The sequence below is a fragment of the Gavia stellata genome, chromosome 9 (genome assembly GCF_030936135.1).
Source record: "Gavia stellata isolate bGavSte3 chromosome 9, bGavSte3.hap2, whole genome shotgun sequence".
NCBI classification, from domain to species: Eukaryota; Metazoa; Chordata; class Aves; order Gaviiformes; family Gaviidae; genus Gavia; species Gavia stellata.
Window position 1 is genome coordinate 3,714,868 of NC_082602.1, and position 15,838 is coordinate 3,730,705.

Genomic DNA, 15,838 nt, shown 5'->3' on the forward strand with positions numbered 1-15,838 from the left:
CAATATGAATGACCATTTTGACGGAGATGGGTGTTGCGGTTTGGGGTGAGTGGGCACGCTGGCAGCAAGCACTGCAGCAGGCCCTGGAGAGCTGGCAATTGTCTTTCCTCCTCAGATCAGCCAAAACAAAAAGAGAAAGGAGACCAACCCCTTTTTACTACCATCTCTTATTAATGAGTCATTTTATCCTAAGTCCTCTAACATGAACTACGCAGGCTTTTGGGAACACAATTAATCTTTAATTGTATAAATCTTTAATTGTATAAAATGGAGTTTGTATGGCTGTAGTCATTTCTCTTCTCTCTTTCCCTCCTCCCCCTGTTTGAGACGCTCCCTTAGCACAACTTCTTTGGAAGCGCGGCACATGGAGCCGCACACACAGTGTCCCTTGCAGCCAGGCTGCTGCGGTGGGGCCTCTTGCTGGGACAGGGACCTACGTGACCCCCATGGCGGGGCGCCTGGCTCCTGCCGAGTACGCGCTCGGAAGAACTGGCAGCAAGTTGCGGCTTAATATGGGTCTGAGTGATTAGCAGCGAATTACTTCGGGCCCTGTACAAAGTAAATCCTTGTGCTGGGGTCTTAAGGGACAAGCGTCCCCCCAAAGGCAGGACGAGCTGCAGGGAGGTGCAGGTGAGCCAGAGGCTGCCCACCGCCTCTCCTAGGCAGGCACGTTGTGACTAAATGGCCTGGCGCAGAGAAACCCAGTTTTTCGCGGCGTTTGTGCTAACCCAGATGCTTTTTGCAGATGCAGCTTGAGTTGAGGATCGACTGGCTGTGCTGCCATGCAGGCAGGTCTGGGGAGGAGGAGGTGGACCCTGGCAGGTGGGCTGCAGGCAGCAAGAACTCTGCAGCATGTCTGACTGCAGCTGCAGCCGTTTCAAACCGAAGCGGGGGCTTAGCAATCGCTGAGAGCTGGCTCGGCACGCATAAATACCCCTTCTCTTCAGAGATGCCCTTCTGACTGTCGTGTGTTGATGGGGAACTGCTGGCCTCGGCCAAATCCTGAGTGGAGAGTTGTCTGAGTGAGCTGGCAGTCTGGAGCAGGGGCTGGGTTCATCACGGTGCCTGGCGTCTGGTCTGCTGCCCACGCACCTCCGTGGTGCTCCTGGGCCGAAGCCCTGCTCGCTCTGCCCTGGAGATGGGCAGGGAATCACTTTCCCTAAGGCAGTTTTCCTTTGTGGAGGAGTGACAGCGAAACCAGGAATTGTCCTGAAAGCAACCTAGCAGGTCCCCTTGCAAAAAGGGGTATTTGCAAAGTAGAACACCCTTGGGAGAACCAACAAAAGAGCAATCCTGCCCAAATCAGTGCCAGGCAGAGCCAAATGCCTTTTTGGAGGAGGAGACGTGCAGCCTTTCAGATGCTAACTAGGCATTTGGGGTTTTGATCATTCTCTGTATGGAGGAATTGATGCACCATTGGCTCTAGAAGGCCATGTTGTAATTAATGCATCGGCTTTGGCTTTCGCTGGCTGTTAGCGTTTGCGCCTTCTGTAATGGCAGGAAGGGGTGTGCGACTGTCTTGAGCCACTGCCTGCAGGGACAGATAGGAAATTCAATAGGAGGCAGATGGAATGGACATTTCGGAGATCTCCGCAGTGGGGAGATGTCACTGCTCAGGCCCTCAGTGACTCACAGTGCTCCCGTGAAGCGGAGTTTTGAAATTAGCATCTCCACTGAAGAGCTTTTCCTAAGACACGGCTGATGTTTCCAGGTAGAGCAATTTCCTGCATCTTAACGGAACAGGAGGAGCACTTTACGCTTGGACACGATGCCTTTCCAGCAATATTGCTGAACTTCCCTGTAAGAAATTCTGATGCCATTTTTTTGGTCTGCCTCATAGATTGGATTAATCAGCAGAGACACGCCCTCCGGGTCCCAGAGTTGGCTTGCTTTCATTGATTTGCACTCAAGTCTTTGCTGAACAAAGAAGGATTTGTTGAACAAAGCGGGGTCAGTGCTGGGATGAAGAGCCTTGCGCCTCTAGCCTACTAGTTTGAATTAGGACTGAGCCGTAACTGTAAGTCGTACGTCTTGTGGCCTCGATTGGTAAAAATGTCCTGGCCTCGATCCTGGCTCCGGCGGAGCCTGCGACCTCAAGGGCCACCCTGAGGTGGTGGCCTTTAGGGCGGTGAACAGTCTCCGCAAGCTCCCTAAATGAGACACAGTCAGAAAGCAAGGTGGGGAAGGTTTGAGCAACTGTGCTGTAGATAAAAAGAGGTGTTCGTTTCATAGCGTTTGCTTTAAAGGCTAAGTGCAGTCTCTAGGGGGAAAAATAATTTCAAGAATAGTTTCATTAAAGGCCAAACAAATCTATGAGTAGAGGCTTTTTGCAGGGCCGGCTCCTGCGAGAGATCTGCGGACCAGCGGCAGGCTGAATTTCTCTAGGTGCCCCTCAAATGGTTTTTCTCCTCTCTTTCAGCTCTTCGAGAACTTCTACTTCGGAGAGGTGCAGCTGGACTCAGTGCGTCTTTCCCAGAGGTTCTCCACAGACGCCTCTGGCTACTACGCGACGTCTGGGCAGCTGACCTTCTCCTGAAGCAGCAACGCAGCTGCCGCAGAGGGTCCGCTCGTTGGTGAAATGTGTTTTTACAGGACACGAATTTTGAACAGGAACCCGGTAACGGCAGGCGGGGATGCCTCGGGACTCCTCAAAAGCACATTGCAGCTGGGAACCACGGCATTTCCCGCAGCTTTTCCTACCCGTATTGCCTGTTCTCCCTTCCGGGGGGGACTGGAATCCTTCCACCTCTTTTCCCTATTGGTAACTGAAATGTCGCAGAGTTGCCTGTTTGATATCTGTTGCCTGTTTGTTTTCCAAGAAAACAACTAGAAAAACTGGTGCAGGTGGCTTCTGGGGAATCACCGATGTTTAAGAGTGGCTTTATTTCAGAAGAAGGAAGTTTGTTCTTAAAAAAAGTATTTAAAACCCAGGAGAGCTCCCCGGAGCATGATTTAATGATATTGAGGTCAGGCATTGCTTGGATCTCCAGCAGCGTGCCTGTGTGATGTATATCTCCAAATAAATTAATTCCCTTCAAAAGCAAAGTGTTTATCTCCTGTTGCATTGATAGTTTCTGTAATTAAACTTCCAGCTCACAACTATGTTAGTAAAAAAGCATTTATGGTAAGAGCTCTTTCCGGTGACCGTTCCGGAGCGTGTCAAAAAACATACGCCTTGTAGGTGGGTTCTCCGTTAAAAGAAGAGCAAAACTCTTTGATACCATTGTGAATCTTTCAGCGATCTGAAGACGACTGCTTTTTCTTGTAAATCTCCCTGTTCGTTAAGAATAGCAACACAGGCTTTCAGCTTGCCCGAGGATGAACGCTTTGAAAAATGGAAGACGCTGGTGTTCGGTTGTTTTGCAACAAACTGGCGGTGGCGGCAGCTGCTGCTGCCCGTTCCTAGTTGCTGCCGTGAATGTGGAATTGCGCTGTCATCGAGGCAGGGACAGGGTTGCTCCAGCAGCACCCGCTTGTACTGTTAATCGTTTTTAAGAGGTTTTCATCCCGTTTCCTCCCTCCTGAGGTGAGCTGGTTGTGTGGCCGTGCTCTGACTGCATGCGCAAACAGCGGTGGGAGGCGGTCAGGATTCGGGGTGGCTTTCCTTTTTTCCCTGAATGCGTTACCACTTGTATTTCCAAGACCAAATTGCCCATCTCTGCTTGCAAGCCCGCCTGCCAGGAAATCAAATCATCTGTGGTTTTGCCGGTTGCCCTTTACCCTGGAGTCTGCGCTTGTACCCAATCACAACCGTTGGGCTTTTTGTCTCTGCTTTTCCTTGCAGCCGAATGCCTTTGTGCTCGCCAAGCGGAGGAGGAAGGGCCGCCTTTGAAACCGTTTGCTCGGCAAGCAGAGCTCCGGCGCGCTCGCTAGCAGCCCCACGCAGGGAGGTGCTGAGAGCACTTAACACCGGTTGCGGTCATCTTTCCACCAGCCTGAAGAGGTACTTGGCAAATCTCATCAGCCGCCCAAAGAACAGACCTGGGAGCTGCTCGCACAGCCGCCAGCCGTGCCGCCTGCCGCAGGAAGGGGAGATGCACCTCGGAAAGCTTCTGTCTGCTGGGTTTTTAACAACTCTCACCAAGAAGCTGAGCGCTACGGGACATGGGGTGCTCTTTGCACTCTAGTTTTCCCTGATAGGGCATTGGTGGCATTTCTATTGCGCCTACTTTCCTCTGTCGTCGCCTAATACTGGCGATTCTGCGTTCTTCTTCTTCACTGAGGTGGACTTACAGTCTTCCCAACTCCCTAACGCAGGAATAGCTTTGACCTTGCAAACAGCATCTCGGCGTGGAGGCAAACATGGCATTTTTACAAAGAAGATCTGAGGATACTCCTCCACTTCCCGTTAATGTAGACACGATTTAATGACAATTATTTCTGTGACCGTTTGGAAGTTGGTTGAATTTCGGCGGTAAGCGGCTTATCCCGCTGCTCTAGCCTGGCACGGCTAAATTCGTTTCACACCTCCGTCCCTGGGCAGAATTAAGGGTTCTGGTCTGTTCCTCTCATGCACGGAGTCGTAGGTTAGGCTGTGATCCAGCAAACCGTTGTGCGTGTACTTAAATTTACGCCTGGCTTGATCCCCTTGTATAACGTTAAGCACGCGCGTGAGTGTGGTGGAGTGGCAGCTTCGCTTCACCGGTAGCGCTTTTGAAACGAAAACGCTTATTATGTAAATGAGAGGGGCAGAGTTGGGTGTTGTATCCCCTTACCCTTACACAAGGGAGCTAGTCACGGAAAGAAAACACACCTTCTGCTTTTCGGGGGGGTCAGGGCCAGAAGAAAATGTACCGCGATGGATTTACGAAGGGTTTTTTTTTCCCTTTTCTATCATTATTCATAAATATAATTAGAACAGTTTCGTATTGAGCACGATAAAACTGTATTGTGCATGGTCCTGCACCGATGAATTCAAGTCCCGTTAAACCAGGCAGTGTTACAGGTGTGCCAGATACAACCTAATACTTTAGAACTTGCCTAAAACTTGTTAAAACTGAAATCTGCGGCTCTGCTTCTTTCCCCCATCTAGGCTGCGTTGGAGGCTGGCCGCCCCGCTTGCAGATCCCCGCGTCCTTATTGCCCAGAGGAAGAAGAAAGTTGTTTTCTGCCGTCGTTTGGCTCGTCAGCAAGCCTCGCTGGAGCCCGGCTCGGGAGCGCGGCTCAATGTTAACCGTAAAGTTGAAAATAACACCGTTTTTTTTAAACGCGGCGCCTGGAAGCTGCATTTCCGATTGCGGCGGCCTCGCTTAGGGTCAGCATCGCTGCTTCAGGGACAGCGCGTGCACCTGTGGAAGGAAATGCAGCGCTGTGTTTTTCTCTCCATCCCGAGCGTCCTCGCGGGGAGAAGAAAAGCCGTGTGTGTGTGTGTGTGCTGGGAGCTCCCCGGCTGCAGCTGCGAAGGAGCAGCGGGGGCGCGGAGCCCCGCGCCCCCGCTGCTCCTTCGCAGCTGCAGCCGGGGTTGAGTTGTCACTGTCCTTCCTTGCCAACGGCTCTGTGCCCACCCTGCCCGCCTGCCTTCTCCCGGCCGAGAGGAGAGGAAAAACCCAAAAGCAGTGGATGAAAACCGCCTGCCCCGCTCTGCTCCTTGGCCTCCCTCGGGGCAGGGGTTGGGCATCTTCCCCGGAGCCCCAAAATGCTGTTTTGGGGTGGCCGAGGGATGGGGACCGCAGGGTGGGCGTCGCAGGGGGTAGTGGTTGGAGGGTGGGGGATGCAGGGTGGGGACATGGCAGGGACAGAGGATGGAGGATGGGGATAGGGATATGGGATAGGGATTTGGTGGGGATGGAGGGTGAGGGCTGCAGGGTGGGGACACGGCAGGGGTGGGGACACTGCAGGGACAGGGATTGTAGGATGGAGCACAGCAAGGGCAGGGGATGCAGGATCAGGGGACAGGGGACATGGGATGGAGAATGCAGGATGGGGACAGGGCAGGGACTGGGGATGCAGGATGGGGACAGGGTAGGGACTGGGGATGCAGGATGGGGACAGGGTAGGGACTGGGGATGTCGGATGGGGAATTCAGGATGGGGACAGGGCAGGGACAGGGGACATGGGATGGGGAATGCAGGATGGGGACAGGGGAGGGACCAGGGATGCAGGATGGGGACAGGGCAGGGACCGGGGATGCAGGATGGGGACAGAGCAGGGACAGGGGACATGGGATGGGGAATACAGGATGGGGACAGGGGAGGGACAGGGGACATGGGATGGGGAATACAGGATGGGGACAGGGGAGGGACCGGGGATGCAGGATGGGGACAGGGGAGGGACTGGGGATGTCGGATGGGGAATGCAGGATGGGGACAGGGCAGGGACCGGGGATTCAGGATGGGGACAGGGCAGGGACGGGGGATGCAGGATGGGGACAGGGCAGGGACAGGGGACATGGGATGGGGAATACAGGATGGGGACAGGGGAGGGACCGGGGATGCAGAATGGGGACAGGGGAGGGACTGGGGATGTTGGATGGGGAATTCAGGATGGGGACAGGGCAGGGACTGGGGATTCAGGATGGGGACAGGGCAGGGACCGGGAATTCAGGATGGGGACAGGGCAGGGGCCGGGGATGCAGGATGGGGACAGGGCAGGGGCTGGGGACATGGGATGGGGACATAGGGACTGGGAACGTGGGACGACGGAAGTGGGATGGGGATGCGGCGGGGATGGGGGGTGCGGGACGGGGACATGGTAGAGAGCAGGGATGCGGGATGAGGGGTGCAGGGTGGGGGTGTGGCAGGGACAGGGGGTGCGGGATGCGGGGTGAGGACGTGGTGGGGACCAGGGATGCGGGATGGGGACAGGGCAGGGACGGGGGATGCAGGATGGGGACAGGGGAGGGAGCGGTGCTGCGGCCGTGCCGTGCCGTGCCGTGCCGTGCCGTGCCGTGCCGTGCCGTGCCGTGCCGTGCCGGCGGCTCCCCCGCCCCGGTGCCGGCGCGCAGGTGCGGCGGGCGCGGCGGAGGCCCCGCCCCGGCCCTCCCGCCGGTGCCGCCCGGTGCCGCCCCGCGGCCGCACTCGCCGCCGGCGCCTCCCCGCGCGCACCGCACCGCACCGCACCGCTCCGCTCCCGCCGCGCCGCCCGCTCCCCCCGGCGCTGCGGCAGCATGCGGGGCTGCGGCGGGCGCCGCGCCCTGCTGGCCCTGCTGGCCCTGCTCCTGCCCGCCGCCGCCGCCGGGCCCGGGCCCGCCGCCGGCCCCGCCACCGGCCCCGGCCCCGCCGCGGCGGGGGAGAGCCCCGGCAATTTCATGGAGGACGAGCAGTGGCTCTCCTCCATCTCCCAGTACGGCGGCAGGATCAAGCACTGGAACCGCTTCCGAGACGTGAGTCCGCGCCGGCGGCGGGGGGGCACGGGGGGGGGTGGGGGCAGACGGGACGCGCCGCCGGGCACCGGGAGCCCCCTCCCCGCCCTCCCCGCCCCGCCGCTGCGGCTGCCGCAGCACGGCCCGGCCCCGGCCCCACCGCAGGCGGCCGGGGATGCTCGGCGCTGCCCGCATCCCGCTGCCCGCATCCCGCTGCCCGCATCCCGCATCCCGCCCGCCGCGGCCGTGGGCGGCTGCCGGTACCCGGGGGATGCTCCCCAACGCCCGGGCGCCCGGTGCCACCGTGCCCAGCGCCGGGGCTGGCGCGGCTGATGCCACGGCCAGGGCTTGACGCCGAAGCCAACCTCGCCGGGGCCCTGGGGGTGCTGTCCCCCGCGCCCCCTCCCCAGGCAGCACGCCGGGGCCCGGGCGGAGGCACGGGCAGGCCCTGCCCGCCCGTTGCGGGCGGCGGGGAGGGCTCCGCCGTGGCCTCGGCCCCTCGGGGACAGCCCCGCGCGGGTCGCGGCACGGGCGTCCTCCCGCACTCCCGCCCCCCCGGGCCCCGCGGGGTGCCGCAGCCGGGGCCGGCCCTGGCTCGGGGCGGGGGGGGGCCCCCGGGGACGGGGCGGGGGTGCGGGGCTGCCGGCGCGGTGAGCTGGCGCATTCGGCCGGGGACCCAAACCCCCCTCGCTTTTACGCAGCCCTTCCTAACAACGGCCCTCGGCAGCACCCGCTTCCAGCCCTTAATTTCACGGGGCGGTCGGGGCTTTTTTCCGGGGCTCCTTTCACACCCCTACCCCCCACCTTACCCCCGGCTCGTGTCCTCCGGGGTGGGTGCACGGCGCTGCACCCCCGGCCCGGCCTGGCCGGGGGGACCTGCGGCAGCCCAGCGGGGAGGGGGCACCCACCGAGCCGCCCCCCTGCCCGAGCCGGTCCCTCCGGTCTTTGTTCAAAGGCGCTCGGGTTCACCTTGGCAGCAAGGATGCGCCGCCGGGAGATGTGCCCCACCACAGGCAGGGCGGGGGGCACCGCTGCCCCCCCCAAATAAACCGGTTAGGGAGACAGAGGGTGGGCGAGGGTGCGAAGGACGGGGCAAACGCCTCCCCGGAGACCCCCGCCAGCACCGTACCCGGCTGGCCAACCCCACCGCCGGGCACCTGCGGCCTCGGCCGGCTGCGGATGCTCAAGGGGGAAGCACGTGTGAACGTGCCCCCGCCACTCTGGGCACCCCCCGGAGGGGTTCGGGGCCGGGAGCCCCCCATCCCTGGGTGCTGGCGGCACCCCGCTAGCAGCACACGAGGAGCCCGCCCGGCTGTGCCACCACCACCAGAGCTGCCAGGCCGGGGGGGCTGCGGCCCTGCCGGCGGTTCACGCGGATTAATAAGCAAATCCCGTGGATTTGTGGGGTTTTCGGCCCAGCGGCACTGGTGGGGGGAGCGTGACCCACCGTGCGGCAGGGAGGAGGCCGGTGGCCGTGCCGAAAGCCACACGCCGCAGGGAGCTGCCGGCCGCCGCAGTGTTACTAATCACGGCACGGGAACGCGGGCTATCGATTGCGGTGCGAACGTCGCCACGCCGGAGCGAGAGACATCCCCTCCGGAGCTGCCTCCCGTGACTCTGCTTCGAGCTGCCATCCAAAACCCTCCCCGGGGCGGCAGCGATGCTCCTGCCTTGTTCTCGCCAAACCCACCCCAGAGCATCCCACGGGGCGAGCGATGCCGCCTGCCGGGAGGGTTTGCGTCCCCATCGCTCCCCCCACCCCCGGGATGCTTTTGGGGCCCCAGGGGAGCAGCTCTGCCTCCCCAGGCAGCGACATCCATCTTAACCCCCTCCCTCCGGCCTCGCTGTTGAAAAACCGGGGCGGCAGCACGAGGACCGTCACCCCCACGAGGATCCTGGCGGGGCCTCCCAGGGGCTTCCTCACCCCCATCCCTATTTCCAGCCCCCCATCCCTCCCTGCCTTTCCCAGCTTGCCGAGGGGTGACGGGGAAAGGTTTTATCCTGCGTAAAGGCTCTCCAGGAATACAGCTGTAGAGCCAGAGGTGGGGGGCATCTTGGCGGTGGGCACTGGTGGCATCTGGGGGCTGGTGATGGGAGTGTTGGGCGGCTCAGCAGGTTGGGGTGCCCAACTGGCACAGGGTGCCCGTCCCCGTGGGCTGGGGCCGGGAGCAGGGGGTTTCGGGCTGCCCCGAGGCTGACCGCAGACGCGCTCACTCTCTCTTCCTCTCTTTTTCGGTGTCGGCCGGGCCATCTCGCCGCGGCGCTGCCAGGAGGTGGAGGTGAGCGTCGAGGGGCTGCCGGTGCTGCCTCGCCCTGGCAGCACCCCGCTTTGGGGGGAGGCTGCTCCCCACCCCTGCTTGCTCCCCTCCCGGCGTGGGGGGGTCCGGGGTGGGGGGTGTGTGTGGGGTGCACATGTGTGCAGGGGGAGCCTCTCCGGGCCGGTGGCCCCGGCTGGGATGGTGGCACGCCTGGCCCAGTGTCACCTCTCCCACCGCCTGCGCTCATCCAGGCTCTCCCCCCTTTGCAGGACGACTACATCAAGAGCTGGGAGGACAACCAGCCGGGGGATGAAGGTACCGCAGCGATGGGTTTGGGATGGGGCACAGAGGGCTCAGTGACAGCCGGCACGGAGTGGGGGACACTTTTTGCCCGCACCCCCCCCTCCCCAGGCTTTTCCCTTCCGGCTGAGAGCAGCGGTTGGGGCCGGTGCGTGCCGGGAAGCGGCAGCTGGTGCTGAGGCGGCCGCCCAGCTGCAGCCTGAATGGCGCTTTGTGCCGGGCTGGCCGGCGGCCAGCGCTGCCGGGGCTCCCCCGGGGGGGTCCCCGCCTGCCCCCCGCCTGCCCCGGCCCCTCTCTGCCCCCCCAGCCCTGGACACCACCAAGGACCCCTGCCAGAAGGTGAAGTGCAGCCGGCACAAGGTGTGCGTGGCGCAGGGCTACCAGCGCGCCATGTGCATCAGCCGCAAGAAGCTGGAGCACAGGTAGGAGGGCGGCGGGGCCGGGGCCGAGCTGGTGGTGGGGGGCCAAGCTGGGGGCTCAGCACCGTCCCCCCCGCCCCGCGCCTCTCGCCCTGCGCAGGATCAAGCCGCTGGGCACCAAGGGGCACGGGGGCTGCAAGCCCTGCCACACCGCCCCACTCGCCGCCGTCTGCGGCTCCGACGGCCACACCTACAGCTCAGCGGTAAGGACGGTGGCACCTCACCATGGGGAGAGGGACACCGGGCTGTGTCCCCCCCACCTGCCAACATCCCGCTGCCGCCCCACAGTGCAAGCTGGAGCAGCAGGCGTGCCTGGCCAGCAAGCAGCTGACGGTGCGGTGCGAGGGGCAGTGCCCCTGCCCGACCCCGCACGGTCCCACCGGTGACAGCAAGCAAGGTGGGTGGGATGGGGGGCACCGGGGGGGGCATCTCCAAGCCCTGCCTGACCTGACGCCACCCTCCTGGACCCCCCCACAGAGCCGTGCACCGGGCAGGACCTGGCCGATCTGGGTGACCGCCTGCGCGACTGGTTCCAGCTCCTGCGGGAGAACGCCAAGCAGAACGGCTCCGGTGGCCTCCCCGCCAGCCCCGCCACCGGTATGTGTCCCTGCCGCGTGGGGAGGGGGACACGGTGTGCTCGCCCTGGTTTGGGGGGGGGCCGGGCAGCCACGGGCCGCATCCTGCCTCGCAGCGCTGGAGAGGAGCGTGGCGGCCAGCTGCAAGGAGGCGGTGGGGTGGATGTTCGCCCGGCTGGACACGAGCGGGGATCTCTTCCTGGAGACGGCCGAGCTGGCCGCCATCAACCTGGACAAGTACGAGGTGTGCATCCGCGCCTTCTTCAACTCCTGCGACACCTCCAAGGACGGCCGCGTCTCCGCGCCCGAGTGGTGCTTCTGCTTCTGGAGGGAAAGTGCGTCGCGCCGGGGCGGGGGGGGCGCGTGCTTTTGGGGGGGTTGGTGCTGTGGGGATGGGGGTTGTACACTGTGGGGTCGGGGGGATGCACAGCGCAGGGTTGGAGGGAATGCATGCCATGGGGTCACGGGGCATCCGTGCTGTGGGGTTTGGTTGGGGGGGGATGCTTGCCATGGGAGGATGTACACTGGGGGGTCTGGGGGGACACAAATCATGGGGCGGGTGGGGGGGGGGCGATGCATGCCATGGGATGTACACCATGGGGTTGGGGGGGATGCACACCTTGCAGGGGCTGCATGCCATGGGATTTGGGGGGATGCACACTGCAGGGTCATGGGGAACACATTCTGTGGGATTTGGGGGGGCTGCAAACTGCGGGGGGGGGCAGGGGGTGTGCACACTGTGGGGTCAGGAGGACGCACACTACGGGTTGGGGGATGCACGCCGGGGGGGGGGCAGACATGCTGCAGCAATGGGGGGGACGCATGCCATGGGCTCAGGGGACACCCGCCATGGGGGGGGCTGTGTGCCCACCCTAAGAGCGGTGTGTGGGGGTGCTGCAGAGCCGCCCTGTCTCAGGGAGCTGGAGAAGATCCAGATCCAAGAAGCAGCCAAAAAAAAGCCGGGTGAGTGGGGGGTCCCGGGGCCCCTGTCCCCCGGCAGAGCCCTGCACGGCCGCGCTGGGGAGGGACGGGGATGAGGACGGGGAGCTCCGCGGGGGGCTCTGGCACTGCACGTGTTTGGGGGGGGCGGGGGGGTCATCGCTTCCCCGCAGGCACCTTCATCCCCAGCTGCGATGAGGACGGGTACTACCGGCGGGCGCAGTGTGAGCCGGGCGGCGGGGAGTGCTGGTGCGTGGACCAGCACGGCGTCGAGCTGACGGGCACCCGTGGCCGTGGCAGCCCTGACTGCGGTGAGCGCCGGTGGGGAGCCCCCCGCCCGGGAAGGGGGCCGCAGCCCCAGGACCCGGTCGTGAGCCTCTGCCCCTCGCCCCCCGCAGAGGAGGCGGCGGGGTTTTCGGGTGACTTCGGGAGCAGCGTGGGCTGGGAGGACGAGGAGGAGAAGGAACCGGAGGAGGCAGGCGAGGAAGGCGAGGAAGAGGAGGGCGAAGCAGGCGAGGGTGACGACGGCGGCTACATCTGGTAGAGGAGCAGGAGAGCTCGGCGGGTGGCACGGCCGGGTGGCAGCCCCCCAGCTGGGGGTCCCTGTGACCCTCCCCACCGCCAGCGTGGCATGGGGTGGGTGCATACCCCCCGGCCCTGCACGGGACGGGGCGTCAGGGTGCTCGCCTGGGGAGGGGGAGAGTGGGGCAGGGGGCCACGCTTGTGCGAATTCGAGCTTTTTTTTTTTTTTTGGGGTAGAGCCTTGTAGGCCTAGTGTGCTGCTGTGTGGTCTTCAACTGGGCAAACGGCGCTAATAAAAGAGGGAAAAAAAGGAAAAAAAACCACCAACCCATAAAACCCCCATAGATAAGCTGCCCCCCCCACCCCACATCCCCTCCCCTCCCGTGCTGTGCTTGTGCGGCCGCCCCGGCCCCGGCGTTGTGTAGCGGCTGTGAAATAAATACCCCGTGCTGTGTCAAATGCTCGCCCGCCCTTTCCTCCCCTCCGACACCCCCCCATCCCCACCTGCACCCGTCGGCCCTATGGGGGTGTGTGGGGGGGGGCATCCCCCCCATGGGGTCATTCCCACAGTGGGGGACAGGGATGCTGGTGGTGCACTGCTGCTACTGCCCCGGGTAGGGTGGGGGGGGGTAGAGGTGTGGGGTGCCCCCTCCCCCCAGTGCCCCTGAGTTTGGTCCCCACACTTGGCTGACATGGGGCTGGAGGTGACACATCCCCCCATCGCCATAGGTCCCAGCTCCAAGAAGGTCCTGGAGACCGCCCCCCCCACCCTGTGCTTCCCCCCCATAGTGACCCAGAGCACCCCTCTTGCCCCATGACCCACCCCAGCCCTTGACAAGGATCCCCCCCCCCCCCAGTCAGTGTGCAGTTGCCTCCCATGTGCGGGCTCACCCCCAAACCAGCTTCCAGACACCCCCATACCTCGGGCCGGGGGGGTGAACCACAGCGCCTCCTGCCCAGGGAGGGGCTGGCGCCCACCACCCACGTCCCACGCACGCAGGGAAGGGTGCACCCACCACCCACTCACCCCCCCCAGCCGCTCGGCACCACAGGACACCACGGCCTCAACTCACAGCATTTAAGGCTCCGGGGGGAAAACAAAACCAAAACAACCCCCCAACCCACCCCCCAGTTTGGGGGTGCCAGCAGCTGGCAAAGGCACTGCACCGCGTTCCGCCCCCACCACCCCAGGACGCCCACCCTCCGCCGGCCCCGTGGGGTCCAGGTGCTCGGCTCCCCCCCTGGGGTCAGAGCTTGCTGGGGGGCCCCTGCGGGGGTCCCGGCTGCCGCTGGAGCCTCCATGCTGCCCGCACCTCCTCGCTCGCCTGGTTGAGCGTGGCGAAGGCCTTGGGGTCGCCGGTGCGACGGTAGCGCGCGATGGGGGGCTGCAGGACGGTGATGGGGACGCAGAAGTTGAGGTGGGGGTAGGTGGCCCCCGCGCCGGTGTCCCGCGTGTTGCTGGCCACAATCCCTGGCAGGGAGAGGAGCGGTGCCCCCGTCACCCCGGGGACACCCATGGGACCCCCCCCCACCCGCGGGGAAGCCCCTAGCTTACCCAGGAGGCGTCCGCTGCGGGAGGAGACGAGGGGGCCACCGCTGGAGCCCCCGTGGACGGCACAGGTGGTCTGCAGCATGACGGGGCGCCCGGCCACCGCCACCACGGCCGAGAGGATCCCCGCCGTCACCGAGGGGCCGCACGCCCGCCCCAGCGCCCCGAAGCCCACCACGCTCACCTCCTCTCCTGGGGTGGGGGGGAGGCGGGAGGTCGGTTCTGGGGGGGGGGGTGAGACCCCACCCCCCAGCGCCCCACATGTCCGTGTCCCCCCCGGCTTCTTACCTGGGAGGAAGGTGTCCGCCAGGCGCGGGGGGACGAAACCCGGCACGCTCTCCTCCAGCTCCACCACCGCCACGTCGAAGGGGGACGACTCCTCGGTGGCGAACACCACGTGCCCCCCGAGGACGGTGGCAGCCCTAAGGACACGGCACACGAGATGTCATGGCGGGGGGACACAGGGTGGGGGGACAAGCTGGGGAACACGAGGTGAAGAGACAAGCTGGGGAACACGCGGCTGCACTCACCCGGGGCTGGGCGCCGGGGTCACACGGAGCGGGACACCCGCCTCCACCACGTGCCGGCAGGTGAGGAGCAGCCGTGGGGCCAGCAGCACCCCCGAGCCCCACGCCGCCCCACACTCCACCAACGCCACCCACGCCAGCGGGTCCTGCCCGCCTCCCGCCCGCGCCGCGCCCGGCGGCACCGGCGGCACCGCGACCCCGGCTTCGTCCAGGACGCCGGCGCTGCTGCGCAGGATGGCGGCGAGGGAGCAGAGCAGGGTGAGCCCGACCCACTCGGCGCCCTTCCAGCAGAAGGAGGCGGCGATGACGGCCACCAAGCGGGGCCCGGCGGGCGAGGGCAGGAAGGCGCCGCCGCCCTCGGTGCCGGGCAGGCAGCGCGCGTCGGTCAGGATGAGGGCGTTCTCCTCCCCGGCCAGGTTGCTCACCACCCCTCTGCTCAGGGTGTTGAGGAAGAGGTCGGGGCAGAGGGCGCCGAAGGGGGAGCCGCAGGCCAGCAGCCCCTCGCCCTTGCGCAGGCAGCCGGCCTCCGCCCGGGCCGTCCAGCCGCCGCCGGGGCGGTCGAGGCCGGGCACCCGCAGCCAGGCGAACCAGTGCAGGGCCGCCGCCTCGTCCCCCGCCGCCTCCCCGCCGAAGCGCCACGGCTCCGCCGGGCCGAAGGCCCGCGCCAGAGCCCGCCGGAAGGCCCCGCAGGGCACCAGGGCCAGGAGCCGGGCCTCGTGCCGCCGCGGCGCCGCCGGGGCCTCGAGGCCGGGGGCCGGGGGCTGCAGCACGAGGAGGCGCGGGCGGGGCCGGAGGGCGTCGGGCGGCAGGGCGCGGGGCCGCGCCCAGGCGGCGGGGCCGTCGGGCAGGAAGGGGGCGAAGACGGCGGCCTGGCACAGCACCAGCCCGGGGCTGCGGCTCAGCACCACCCCGCTGCAGCTGCAGGGGCCGGCGGCCGCCGCCTCGGGGCCGTCGGGCGGGCCGCAGGCGCTGACCACGCAGCAGGCCTGCTCCTCCGCCATGGCGGCGGCCGCGGGGCGGGCCGCGGGCAGCGCCGGGGCGGTGCAACGCAACGCAACGCAACGCAACGCAACGGAAGGCGGCGCAGCGCACCCCGCTGCCCGGCGCGGCGCCCCCTCCCGCCCCGCCCCTCTCGCCTATTGGCTGCGGCGGGGCCTCGCGCCTTCTCCCCATTGGCGGCGGGGCGGGGCGCGCGACGTGGCGGTGCGGGCACACCCCGCCCCGCCGCCCCCGGCGCCCGGTGCGGGAGAGGAGGGCGCCGCGCCCCCCCCCCCCCCCGCGCCCGGACACAGAGCGGGTGTTGCGGCCCTTCTCCTCCCCCCGTGCCCGGCAGCAGCGTCTGCCCTGCGGCCTCGCCCGGAGGAGCACCGGAGCTGCCGCCTCTCCGGGACAAGAGGCAGCGGGACGCGGAGCAGACCCCCTCTCCCGGCGCTAAACCTCCCGCAAGCA

At 65.3% G+C, this 15,838-nt stretch overlaps 3 protein-coding genes across 3 annotated transcripts in view; 2 read left to right on the forward strand and 1 right to left on the reverse strand.

The window, feature by feature from the left end:
- The window catches only part of ASCC1 (activating signal cointegrator 1 complex subunit 1), a 38,341-nt gene extending 35,311 nt beyond the window's left edge, over positions 1-3,030 (forward strand). Inside the window, exon 10 of the mRNA XM_059820912.1 lies at positions 2,420-3,030. Within this exon, the coding sequence (XP_059676895.1) occupies positions 2,420-2,536 (117 nt within the window). The 3' untranslated portion in view covers positions 2,537-3,030. The remainder of the gene's footprint in view (positions 1-2,419) is intronic.
- A 4,075-nt stretch (positions 3,031-7,105) lies between these two features.
- On the forward strand, positions 7,106-12,335 carry SPOCK2 (SPARC (osteonectin), cwcv and kazal like domains proteoglycan 2). Its single transcript, XM_059821308.1, has 11 exons — positions 7,106-7,321; positions 9,571-9,579; positions 9,828-9,873; positions 10,166-10,280; positions 10,378-10,480; positions 10,566-10,674; positions 10,755-10,874; positions 10,969-11,187; positions 11,753-11,815; positions 11,965-12,102; positions 12,190-12,335. Exons 1-11 carry the CDS (start codon positions 7,106-7,108, stop codon positions 12,333-12,335), a joined length of 1,284 nt encoding a protein of 427 aa, XP_059677291.1.
- A 1,225-nt stretch (positions 12,336-13,560) lies between these two features.
- Positions 13,561-15,390, reverse strand: TYSND1 (trypsin like peroxisomal matrix peptidase 1). Its single transcript, XM_059821305.1, has 4 exons — positions 14,393-15,390; positions 14,151-14,284; positions 13,869-14,054; positions 13,561-13,784 (listed from the first exon to the last, which is right to left on the reverse strand). Exons 1-4 carry the CDS (start codon positions 15,388-15,390, stop codon positions 13,561-13,563), a joined length of 1,542 nt encoding a protein of 513 aa, XP_059677288.1.
- Between the last annotated feature and the right edge of the window lie 448 nt (positions 15,391-15,838).

Coding starts and splice junctions, on each gene's coding strand:
- SPOCK2 (XM_059821308.1), top strand. CDS start 7,106: ATGCGGGGCTGCGGCGGGCGCCGCGCCCTGCTGGCCCTGCTGGCCCTG. Junction 11,188..11,752: donor CTTCTGCTTCTGGAGGGAAA/GTGCGTCGCGCC, acceptor GGGGTGCTGCAG/AGCCGCCCTGTCTCAGGGAG. Junction 12,103..12,189: donor CCGTGGCAGCCCTGACTGCG/GTGAGCGCCGGT, acceptor CGCCCCCCGCAG/AGGAGGCGGCGGGGTTTTCG.
- TYSND1 (XM_059821305.1), bottom strand. CDS start 15,390: ATGGCGGAGGAGCAGGCCTGCTGCGTGGTCAGCGCCTGCGGCCCGCCC. Junction 14,285..14,392: donor ACCCCGGCGCCCAGCCCCGG/GTGAGTGCAGCC, acceptor CCGTGTCCTTAG/GGCTGCCACCGTCCTCGGGG. Junction 14,055..14,150: donor GGCGGACACCTTCCTCCCAG/GTAAGAAGCCGG, acceptor CCCCCACCCCAG/GAGAGGAGGTGAGCGTGGTG.